The sequence below is a fragment of the Heptranchias perlo genome, chromosome 34 (genome assembly GCF_035084215.1).
Source record: "Heptranchias perlo isolate sHepPer1 chromosome 34, sHepPer1.hap1, whole genome shotgun sequence".
Lineage (NCBI taxonomy): Eukaryota > Metazoa > Chordata > Chondrichthyes > Hexanchiformes > Hexanchidae > Heptranchias > Heptranchias perlo.
In genome coordinates, this window is record NC_090358.1 from 7192523 (window position 1) to 7205608 (window position 13086).

The window sequence follows — 13086 nt, forward strand, 5'->3', positions numbered from 1 at the left end:
AGCAGTACACAAAAAGCACGCTGGCTTGGGTGTTAATTTTCCAAATACTGTATTGGTACTAACATGCCAAACAAATACATCAAAGCCCATCAAATGCAGCCTTCTTAAGATTTTGCCCCATTTACAAATTTTAATGACTGCATTGTATTTTAATTTTTCTCTTTATTTCCTTCTCTCCACATTATAAATTTCTTGTTCTATCTGGGGGGAATCTTAGACCCCAATTCCGGACTTTGCAGACAAACCTCTCGACTGGATTGCTTCACACTTTTGTCTGGAACTGTACAGCCAGCAGGTTTGCTTGCATCTTCAGGAGTCGGGAGCCAGTGTAGTTCATGCAGGATTCATCCAGGAAACTTGTAAAGCACGTAAGCAAAATTGTTTGACCATGCCGCTCGATGCCATTTCTGAGCCATGCACCAAGGTCAAGTTCAGAGCTGGATGAGACTCTTCACTCAAGAACTGCAATGGCCTCAAAAGAAATTAGGCAACCCAAGCACAAAGAATTATTGAAGTATGATGTGGTGGTGTATCAACGAATCAGTTTTTGAAGAGGATTCAGTCCCTACCTGGCAGCTTGGTGTCTGGTCCCAGGACATTCCACGTGGAAGGCAGTACCAGACGTTGCAACGCCAAAGTCAGATTTTTATCCAGCAATGCCACATTGTCGGAGGATCCGCGGAAGTTATCTATTATCCTAATAGCGTTGAGGGCTTCTTGAGATCCAGCACTGCTCACCAGGAACTGTGCCGTGTCATACGCAGCGTCTTGTACATACTGGAAATTTTCTTCTGCCAGCACAGAGATTGGAAATCCTTCCTTGGAGGCACATAGCACAACTTTCACAGTCTCACAGCAGTTGTGAGCTGAAAAGAGGAAATAAAAAAACACAAATTATGGAAGATACAACGGGTGTGATTTAAAAAAAAACAATTATTTCCCAAGTTGATCAATGTTTGAGACAGTGTGTTTTGGCCCCAGCTGACTGAAAGATTCAGAGGGATCAAGATAGAGATGAAAATAGCCAATTCTGGAGGAGAAAAAAAGAGCAAAACGAAGGGACAATGAATACAAGACAGGTAAAACGGAGAGAGAACTTGTTGTAGTCAAAGCAATAAAGAACAGGGAGCAGATAAGAATTTATGAAACTAATTCACGTCCATTAAACCATATCAATGGCAGCTAATCAGGACAGCAATCAGAAAAGCAATTGTTTTGAGCTTACATGCTGCTGGCATATCCAATTCTGATACTGGTACTCAACAAGCAAAGCATTTGTATTCCTGTCCTGTGATCTAGTCAAAGATTTGAGACAAAGGATTTTCTGCTTTGCATTCATTTCACTTTCTGAAAAGGGCAGACATTATTGCTTCTGAAACAGGCACGCTCAATTCAGGACATATTTCTGCTCAAATTTGCTACTCGAGTATAAACAGGGAACTGTATGTAACACAGCTCCGAGCTTGACATGGTAATGGCCTCCCTGCATGTTCAATTAATTGAAATCAAGATTCATTGCACCATCTCTTACTGTAAAGCAGCACTTCTCAGGGGCTTAAAATTGTGATACTCACCTCCTTCTATAATGGACAGAATTTTAAAAATCTAAGTTCAATATCATCTAAACACTTCCTCATTTTTCAACCTTCATGGTGGTCCCTTGCACTAAAGGCCTCAGCCCTTCACCTAAATTTCTTAACAACGTAAAGCCAAAAAGAAATGTTGGCCAACATTATTCTTTACTTGCATCTTTTTTTAATTTGTCCTCCGGATGTGGGCGTCACCAGCAAGGCTGGCATTTATTGTCCATCCTAAGCTGCCCTGAGAAGGTTAAGAGTCAACCACGTTGGTGTGGGGCTGGAGTCACATATAGGCCAGACCGGGTAAGGACAGCAGGTTTCCTTCCCTGAAGGACATTAGTGAACCAGTTGATTTTTAAAAAAAATCCAACAACTTCATGGTTACTTTTACTGATAGCAACTTTTTTTTAAAAACTGAATTCAAATTGTCAAATTGCCACAGTAGGATTTGAACCCACATTCCCTGAATTATTACTTCAGACCTCCAGATTACTAATCCAGTAACATAACCACTACACTATGATATCCTGTCAACCAATTACAAACAGACCGATACAATGAGAGACAGGCATGTCATTTGGCAAGTGCACTAGCCAATGGAAGTCTTATGATTATATTTAGCTGATCAGCTCAAGTGAAGGACAGTACAAAAAAAAAGCCTCATTTGCATAGCTAGGCTACGCTACCCACACACTGGAATCAATTATCCCTGAATGTCAGCACATCCTTGCACCGGCATGTAGGACTGTGCATCTCATGATGCGTGTTAAAGGGGCTGAAATGGACAGGTAGGGATTGTATGGACAGCAGAGGTGTGGGAGCAGATTCCCCACCTACCTTCTCCAAAGCTGGGGCAAGAATCCCTGAAACTGAACAGAAATCTTCTCATTGGAGGAAACAAAAACTATTAATATGATAGATTAACAAAACAAGAACAAAGATTGTTTTACTAATGCACTGGAGCTCCACTGTACCGCGAGCCTGCGTGGCAGGATAGGGTTAATTGCTACAACCCCTTACACACTGTGACATACTGAGCCCCAGGTAAACCAGCATGAGGATGCAAAGAGGCATCTTCAATAATGGCTACTTGGGCAAGGTACCAGTGAAACCACACATTAGAAAGGAAACAATACCATCGAGAGAAGAGGAATGAAATTTGGAGACGGAAAATAAAGATTTAAAATGAACCAAAAATGAAGAAGAAACAGGCAACACTCTAGTGTACACATTGCGCCATGGAACAGATTCCCAATCCAACCTGGCTGTCAGGATGTGTTGCTAGGCAGAGAGGAGCCACTTCCCAACAGGGAGATAATAGAAAAACACAAACAGGTCCCTCAGCGCCACTTTCAGGGGGGTTACTAGCAACCAGCTAGACAACAAGGTAAACAGATTACAAGCTCTTGTTTCAGAAAGGAAATGGTGCATGACAAAGCAGGGCTTCTTAAAGGCAGAGAGTGTATGAGAGAGAGAGAGAGAGAGAGAGAGAGAGAGAGAGAGAGAGAGAGAGAGAGAAAAAAGAGAGAGAGAGAAAGAAAAAAGTGTAAAAATGCAGATTATAGCTCCTGAACATTAACTGGAGTATCATTCTACACACTGGCAACTGTACAGCTAGCTAATTTAATCTTTTTTTTAAAAAATGGTCTTTGAAATGGACACCATTCTAAGGCACATTAATCATTGTATCGGATGACCTTTGAACCAACATGTATGTCAGATGAGAGAAAAAAGGAAACATCAGAATTTCTGTTTTACGAGGCATATTAGCATTTCCTGGAGTGCATCAGCACTGGAAACACCAAAAATTGCACAATTGCTGTGCTAAGATATTGCATTTCGGGCAAATGCTCTGAGCCAAGATTTAAAAGGTACATTTTCAAACTGGGATCTTCGGAACCTCGGTGGGGATCGGGCGTCCATAACATCATCAGATTTCTAGTCATCTGTGAATGGGCATATCCCAACAATGAACACTATCTTGAAAATTCTGTGTTCGATCTTTACATTTTTTGTTGCATTTGTTGGTTTATTAACGTTATTTCTGTTGCTCCAATCCGTGAAATTTTCCAGTAATTTTCCTTTGAGTAGCTGACACTGTGGTGTGGAAGTTAGAACAGGGGCAGGGGGTCCCCAAGAGTCCACCAGGAAATGCACCACAAAGACAAGTTTGAAAATCACAGCGTTAAATCTAATCCCCATTTCTGTTATAAGGGCCATTGGTTTTACCCGAGTACACCTGACCAGCAACAGACATGGGCCATTCATTCACAACATTACAGCATTAAAAAAAATAAGCGTCTATCCCCAGAAAAGACAGAAAGCAATTAATAGTTTAAGGCCTTGAATACTTCCTGCCTGCATTCAACACATTTTTAATAACTCTGGGGGTAATTTTAACCTAACCTGCCGAGGCAGAAACCAGGCAGGTTCAGTCGGAGGCCCATTTTACACCCACCTGATTTTTTTCTCAATTAACTTCAACGGAGAGTAAAATCGGGTGGTATATAAAACGAGTGGCCGACCAAAACTTGTCAGTTTCCCACAGCGGGGGTTAGGTTAAAATCACCTATTCTCTGCCTGCAAGAATGATTCTCTAAACTTACAAGTCAGAGCAAAATCAGAGGAACGATTCCAACTATAGAGTGCCTATCGGTCAGCTGTACGACACACTTCGCATCTATACAATGAGATTTTAGCTTTGTGTTGGCACAATCCATGCAGTGGAACTTGTTGTGAAGTCGCTCAACTCCAATTTAGAGAAATGGTACAAATTAGCCCCGGACGGTGGTCTCTTATAATCTACAGAACCACAAAAACGGCAGCATAGAAGGAAGCCTTTCCGACCATTGTGCTTGTACTAACTCTTCAACAGAAGCAATCTATTCAAATCCCATTTCCCTGCATCCTTTACTTTCAAACGCTTATCCAGTTCCCTTTTAAATAATGCAACAGTCTCTGCTTCTTGCTCCTAATCTCGCCTTTAAGCATAAGAATTTGGAGTCTATGCTCCCTTGTTGCTGATTTGTCAAGTCTTGCATCATTTCAGCTTTGATTAGGCTGCAGTATAGCTTAACTAACAACAAACAGGAATTGGAGGGTTGACGGTGTATGGGGGACGATTTGCGCACATAACAGCAGAGGTACTTCATTGTGTGAAGTGCTTTGGTGTAACAAGGCAAGCATATTATTTCCTGTGATCGTTATTTGTAGTTAAACTGTAAATCAATTTACAAACAATATTTATGATTCTGCTACAAATAGAGAACAAATCAAATCTTCCTGCTAGGTTACCCTCCATTATCTTAAAAGTTACAAGAGAAAAAAAATCTTTATTTAAAACTATTAGAAAAATAATTCACTGGAATAATGGTTAGGGAATAGCTAAAAAAATATTACATTTATCAATTGGATAAATTTTGCATTATTTATGTTTCTGAAATCATTCAAGAAATCAAGCAACACACAACCATTTAAATATCTTCATAGCGCTTCTGTCAGAGGTTTCCAGTGCTTCCCTCTCCTTGACTCTCAAACCAAGATCATGGTTGCAGCAGAATCACGTGAACAGCTAGTTAGGCCAGGAACCAAGAGCTTTTGTAATAGCTTCTCAATATCCTGCCAAAAAAAAAATCCAAGCAGAATACCAACCAGCAAAGCTTCACACATTGTTTCTCCTGCCTGCAGAACTCTCCAAAAATGATTTTCAATACTTGCATGAGTAAGTTCAGCTTTGTGTTGGCACAATCCATGCAGTGGAACTTGTTGTGAAGTCGCTCAACTCCAATTTAGAGAAATGGTACAAATTAGCCCCGGACGGTGGTCTCTTATAATCTACAGAACCACAAAAACGGCAGCATAGAAGGAAGCCTTTCCGACCATTGTGCTTGTACTAACTCTTCAACAGAAGCAATCTATTCAAATCCCATTTCCCTGCATCCTTTACTTTCAAACGCTTATCCAGTTCCCTTTTAAATAATGCAACAGTCTCTGCTTCTTGCTCCTAATCTCGCCTTTAAGCATAAGAATTTGGAGTCTATGCTCCCTTGTTGCTGATTTGTCAAGTCTTGCATCATTTCAGCTTTGATTAGGCTGCAGTATAGCTTAACTAACAACAAACAGGAATTGGAGGGTTGACGGTGTATGGGGGACGATTTGCGCACATAACAGCAGAGGTACTTCATTGTGTGAAGTGCTTTGGTGTAACAAGGCAAGCATATTATTTCCTGTGATCGTTATTTGTAGTTAAACTGTAAATCAATTTACAAACAATATTTATGATTCTGCTACAAATAGAGAACAAATCAAATCTTCCTGCTAGGTTACCCTCCATTATCTTAAAAGTTACAAGAGAAAAAAAATCTTTATTTAAAACTATTAGAAAAATAATTCACTGGAATAATGGTTAGGGAATAGCTAAAAAAATATTACATTTATCAATTGGATAAATTTTGCATTATTTATGTTTCTGAAATCATTCAAGAAATCAAGCAACACACAACCATTTAAATATCTTCATAGCGCTTCTGTCAGAGGTTTCCAGTGCTTCCCTCTCCTTGACTCTCAAACCAAGATCATGGTTGCAGCAGAATCACGTGAACAGCTAGTTAGGCCAGGAACCAAGAGCTTTTGTAATAGCTTCTCAATATCCTGCCAAAAAAAAAATCCAAGCAGAATACCAACCAGCAAAGCTTCACACATTGTTTCTCCTGCCTGCAGAACTCTCCAAAAATGATTTTCAATACTTGCATGAGTAAGTTCAAAACGCAGAGTTAACCACTGGAATGCACTGCCTGAAGGGTGGTGGTAGCAGATTCAATAGTAACTTTCAAAAGGGAATTGGACAAATACTTGAAAAGGAACGATTTGCAGGGCTATGGGGAAAAAGCAGGGGGTGGAACTAAATGGATTGCTCTTTCAAAGAGCATGATTGGCCTCCTTCTATACTACATGATTCTATGATCCAGCAAAGGCTATGGGCCCTGACAACATCTGGCTGTAGTGCTGAAGACTTGTGCTCCAGAACTAGCTGCGCCTCTAGCCAAGCTGTTCCAGCACAGCTACAACACTGGCACCTACCCGACAATGTGGAAAATTGCCCAGGTATGTCCTGTCCACAAAAAGGAGGACAAATCCAATCCGGCCAATTACCGTCCCATCAGTCTACTCTCAATCATCAGCAAAGTGATGGAAGGTGTCGTCGACAGTGCTACCAATAACCTGCTCACCGATGCTCAGTTTGGGTTCCGCCAGGACCACTCGGCTCCAGACCTCATTACAGCCTTGGTCCAATCATGGACAAAAGAGCTGAATTCCAGAGGTGAGGTGAGTGTGACTGCCCTTGACATCAAGGCAGCATTTGACTGAGTGTGGCACCAAGGAGCCCTAGTAAAATTGAAATCAATGGGAATGAGGGGGAAAACTCTCCAATGAATGGAGTCATACCTAGCACAAAGGAAGATGGTAGTGGTTGTTGGAGGCCAATCGTCTCAGCCCCAGGACATTGCTGCAGGAGTTCCTCAGGGCAGTGTCCTAGGCCCAACCATCTTCAGCTGCTTCATCAATGACCTTCCCTCCATCATAAGGTCAGAAATGGGGATGTTCGCTGATGATTGCACAGTGTTCAGTTCCATTCGCAACCCCTCAAACAATAAAGCAGTCCGAGCCTGCATGCAGCAAGACCTGAACAACATCCAGGCTTGGGCTGATAAGTGGCAAGTAACAGTCGCACCAGACAAGTGCCAGGCAATGACCATCTCCAACAAGAGAGAGTCTAACCACCTCCCCTTGACATTCAACAGCATTACCATCGCCGAATCCCCCACCATCAACATCCTGAGGGTCACCATTGACCAGAAACTTAACTGGACCAGCCATATATATACTGTGGCTACAAGAGCAGGTCAGAGGCTGGGTATTCTGCAGCAAGTGACTCACCTCCTGACTCCCCAAAGCCTTTCCACCATCTACAAGGCACAAGTCAAGAGTGTGATGGAATACTCTCCACTTGCCTGGATGAGTGCAGCTCCAACAACACTCAAGAAGCTCGACACCATCCAGGACAAAGCAGCCAGCTTGATTGGCACCCCATTCACCACCGGCGTACAGTGGCTGCAGTGTGTACCATCCACAGGATGCACTGCAGCAACTCGCCAAGGCTTCTTCGGCAGCACCTCCCAAATCCGTGACCTCTACCACCTAGAAGGACAAGAGCAGCAGGCACATGGGAACACCACCACCTGCACGTTCCCCTCCAAGTCACACATCATCCCGACTTGGAAATATATTGCCGTTCCTTCATCGTCGCTGGGTCAAAATCCTGGAACTCCCTTCCAAACAGCACTGTGGGAGAACCTTCACCAGCGGTTCAAGGCGGCGGCTCACCACCACCTTCTCAAGGGCAATTAGGGATGGGCAATAAATGCCAGCCTCACCAGCGACGCCCACATCCCATGAACGAATAAAAAAAAATGATCCATCAATCACTGAACCAAGGTTTGTGCAGCAAGCATTAATTTAGGGGAAACCGCAAGAACCCCAGTACAAGTATTTCTGTGCTCCCACCAATCAGCAGAATCAAATTCCTCAGACAATGGTCCTTGGTACAGTTGCTTCTGCCTGCAAATGGCTATACATCTTTACATATTAAAAAGACACTGTTTTGAAGTGATTTTCTGCAAAGCTTTTTTCCCCCCATTTCTGATTGTGCTAGTTTCTACCAATTAATTAACCTTATTCATTTCATATTCCACACAAGTTGAATTTTAATAAATCGTACTTAGTGTCTGCCCTACCCTTTTTACTCCTACATAATTCTCCTCCTGTTTCACAATATAAATCTCCTTAGACAATCTCCCAAGAGCCCGACACAGTTTTCATGGGTCTTGTCTTGTGTCTCCAGAACAAGTGACCCCAGGGTCACACAGCTCAACGTGCTTAGCTGGCTCAGTGTTTGCTTAGGGATGTAAAATTACAGATTGACAAGAGCACATACGACATACTGGGCAAGCTCAGCAACCACTCACATGCCCATGCCTCCAATTTCTTTGAAGAATCACCTTTGTGTCCTTTGCATCCACTCTGCTGTAGGCCCATTTGGAAAACAAGAGAAGGCCACATTAGCAGAAGACCAGGACTCCATTTTCCAAATCAGCCTCCAAGCAGGCCTGCAGATGAATGGAGTGAAAGGCCAATATAAACTCAGAACAGCAGCACTCTCCTCCAAACAGGTAGATATTTTAAAAATAACTCGGCATAGAATTTCTTGTACTAGTTAATGAAGCTCCTGTTTATTATGCAGGTTTAAAGGTTAAAATCGGCCTATGTAATCCAGATTCTATCATGGAAGTCTATTAATTTCTCGCTCCCAAACAGGTCAAGTACAGTTTAACTTTGTCCAATTTCCTTTCACACTGTTCTCTGTGAAAACACAGACACTTAGATTGGGGTCATTCCCATTATTGAGTTCAATAAAATAAACGGACCAAAACCAGATGAGCTGGCAAGGCCCAAAATATCATACGTCAAAAATGAAGTTAAATGACACACCATCACTTGAAAAAAATTTCACATTGGAAATGCTGCTAACTCAATCCATGCACACACTACGCATAGCGTCTTGAAAACAAAAATCCTCACAGCGAGCATCTTAGCCTTTCCTTTTGTTTTCATAGAATCTTAAGCACAGAAAGAGGCCATTCAGCCCACCGTGCCTGCGTCAGCTTTTTGAAAAATCCATCCGATAAGTCCCACTCCCCTTCTCTTTCCCCATAGCCCTGCAAATTTTTCCCCTTCAAGTGTATATCCGATTCCCTTTTGAAAGTTACTGTTGAATCTTCTTCCACCACCCTTTCAGGTAGTGCATTCCAGATCATAACAACTTGTTGCATAAAAAATATTGTCCTCATCTATCCTTTGATTCTTTTGCCAATTACCTTAAATCTGGGTCCTCTGGTTACCAACCCTCCTGCTGGTGGAAACTGTTTCTCCTTATTTACTCTATCAAAACCCCTCAATTTTGAACACCTCTATTAAATCTCCCCTTAACCTTCTCTGCTCCGAGAAGAACAATCCCAGCTTCTCCAGTCTCTCCACATAACTGAAGTCCCGTATCCCTGGTACCATTCTAGTAAATCTCCTCTGCACTCTCTCCAAGGACTTGACGTCCTTCCTGAAGTGTGGTGCACAGAATTGGACACAATACCCCATCTGAGGTCTAACCAATGATTTATAAAGGTTTGGCATAACTTTCTTGCTTTTGTACTCTACACCTCTGTTTATAAAGCCAAGGATCTGGTATGCTTTTTTTTAAAAAAAACAGCCAACTTCAAAGACTTGGGTATGTGAACCTCCAGGTCTCTGTTCCTGCACCCCCTTTAAAATTGTACCTTTTAGTTTATATCGCCTCTCCTCATTCCTCCTCCCAGCACATTCCAGAAGTCTTTAATCCAGGGGTAATTCAGTGAGTCTTAATAGTACATCCCAAACTCAACTCAAAAGCTTTTGATTGGACATTAGAATGCTGATCCTTTTTGGGTTAAACCCCAGCCATTCTCCTCCAGCATGACAGATGCAGCACTTGGCAAAAAGTAGGGATGGGTGGGGAGGATGATCTACCCAGAAAGAACAGCACCACATGCCAGTTTCTATTGAGCATTAAATGGCATTTTTGCATTGAAAAACTGCAGCCAACAGAAAACACACAGTTCCCACCAGGGCTCCAAATACTGACACAAATGCGATGACTTAATTTGTTCTCGTGCCAGTGGAGACCGATTTTCTTGTGGGTTGTAAGAGCTGCTGCCAGATTCACTTCTGCCCTTGCCTGATGGAGGACAGAAGTGCAAACTCTGCAGCAACTCACCAAGGCTTCTTCGACAGCACCTCCCAAACCCGCGACCTCTACCATCTAGAAGGACAAGAGCAGCAGTTACATGGGAACAACACCACCTGCACGCTCCCCTCCAAGTCACACACCATCCCGACTTGGAAATATATCGCCGTTCCTTCATAGTCGCTGGGTCAAAATCCTGGAACTCCCTTCCTAACAGCACTGTGGGAGAACCTTCACCACACGGACTGCAGTGGTTCAAGGCGGCGGCTCACCACCACTTTCTCAAGGGCAATTATGGATGGGCAAATAAATGCCGGCCTCGCCAGTGACGCCCATATCCCATGAACGAATAAAAAAAAACAGCGAAAACTCATCAGCTGGAGTGCCGGTCTCCGCAAACTAGCATAATATGAAAGCACCCGACCGATGCACAGAATAGCAGCGGCAGAGATAACACTGCAAAGTACATACATTGACAGATGGAACAGAAATTCAGAATTCAAAACGCCATTTCTACAGCTTCGCCCTCCCTCCGCCATTCCACTGAACACTGAAACCAGTAGCAGCTGTAATAGTTTGCATACAAGGTTGAAATTCGATAATGTGTTAAGATTTGAGAGAAAGCAAAAAAAGTGAAGGTCTCACTTTCGGGAGGATTTCTCACCACCTATGGAAAAAGTCCCAGTAGATCTGTGAAAGCAACTTTCTGCAACATTTTGCAGTGCAGACTCCATTCACAAATACCTTCAATATACCTTACTGCTGAAGCAGGATTTTATGATCATAAAACTTCCTTACTTTTGGAATTGCCATTGATGCCCATGATGTTCAAAATAAACAGATATTTTTCCCCCCGTTTTCTCTGAATTTACCCTCTTTTCAGGTTCTAATTTTCCCCCTCAATTTTCCACTAGTTTTTGATGCTAAAAATAACTGAAAAACACATGGGGGAGAAAAAAAACAGGTTTTTAAAATCAGCAATAAAAGCTGACCTTGAATATTAATCAAAAAACCTCATTACCCCAACCAGAGAATGCAGCTAAAGCCTAGTATGGTTATTATACAGCAGCTTTCTATTCAAACTATAGAAGTTAGAAAAATGTGAAAATGGAATTTCTGGATTAGTCCCAAGTCTGTGCTAAACTGGCTCTCAAATTGCTTTTTTTTTTGGGGGGGTGGGGGGGATGGCATTAATAGCCTCAGTGCACCTGGGGGAGGGGGGGCCAAAAGTCAAGTACAGTTTCCATTCCTGATCAACATCCAGTGACTCCTGCTGGAAAGTTTGTATTTGGGCATTGGTGAGAGGCAGGATTGGGCTTGGCTCTAATGTCTTCATGGTTGAACAACCTGCCAACACACGTGATCTAGGCTCTCACTTGGGTGAGGTACCAGATGTGAGGTCATATCCTATCAAAGGAAAAAAGAGAGAACAAAAAAAAAGTATATCCCTACATTAAAAGATCAAATAATTTAATTACTATTATCAAATAGATTTCTCATTACTTAAAAGCTGCATCCTAACCATACTTTAACAGCCAAACTTTCTAATGCAGCAAGTTATTCAGAGTCAGTACCACAGTGCAAACACAGCTGAACTTTAAATAAAAACACTTACACTGTTCAGATAAGCGCCAACGGATATTTTAGAGGGAAATGGCCTTGGATAGACGTGAGCTGATAAACTGCTCAAGTCACCTATCTAATGACTAATGGCCCATGTTCCAGGGCTGCCAGATACTCTGATCTGCCAGCCTCAATTACGAGGCATTTTGTCAGTTCCGTGTCAGACTACGAAGTGCAGGGTCTTATGAGAGCCAAGCATGCACAGTATCATGGGGGATGGGGAGGAGGCGACTACTGACGTTACCAGCCTTGTCCCATTCTAAGCATCTGTGATCATTAAGAGATTCAATTCTGTTACAAGCTAGTTATCGCTAGAGAATTATTCACCGAAAATCTTCTGCATGTTTATTTAATATTAAACATACTTCCTTGAAAGAAACCTAATAAGCAATACAAGTTAAAAAAAAACTTGGGCCTTTTTGCCACTCCATACAACAAAGTGACAATAATCCTTTTCATTCTTTATCAGCTTTTGCCAAATATCACTCAAAGATTGTCTACATTGTCATGCACCCAACTGTAACTCAAACTTTCAAATGAGCTAAACAGAGATACTTGAGTCAGGGTCACTGAAACCTTTAAAAGGAGCTGAATCAGCATCTTTTGTGAAGGGGGTATTGAGGGTTAATTTTTATTGTTGAGGGTGGGTAGGGGAAGGAAATCTTTTCCCTAAAGAATGGGATTGACAGGTGGTGGGTGGGTATGGGTGTGCATGCATTAGATTAAACGTTCCCTACATTACAACAGTGACTACACTTCAAAAAAAAACCTAATTGAGTGTAAAGAACTTGGGCCATCCTGAGATGGTGAAATATAAATGCAAGTCTTTCTTAAACATCCATGGGCTCTGGATGGAGTGAGCTGATGGGCCGATTGCCCTTTGCTTGCTCCAGATTTGGTGGTGTTCTATTCTTAAAAAAAAAAAGCGCAGGCACAGCTAAATTTTATCTTTATACTAGAGAAGAGTTTCAGGATCTTCCAGGCTGCAAGGGATACACCAACTACACCAGCTAGAGACACTGCACCTGTTACATACTACATCTCAGCGTG

General features: G+C 42.2%; 1 protein-coding gene across 3 annotated transcripts in view; it reads right to left on the minus strand.

Annotated features, from left to right (window-relative positions):
* The window catches only part of akap13 (A-kinase anchoring protein 13), a 322499-nt gene that overhangs the window by 203183 nt on the left and 106230 nt on the right, over window positions 1-13086 (minus strand). For all 3 annotated transcript variants that reach the window (XM_067971374.1, XM_067971373.1, XM_067971372.1), the window contains exon 5: window positions 570-866. In XM_067971374.1, coding sequence (XP_067827475.1) covers window positions 570-866 — 297 coding nt within the window. The remainder of the gene's footprint in view (window positions 1-569; window positions 867-13086) is intronic.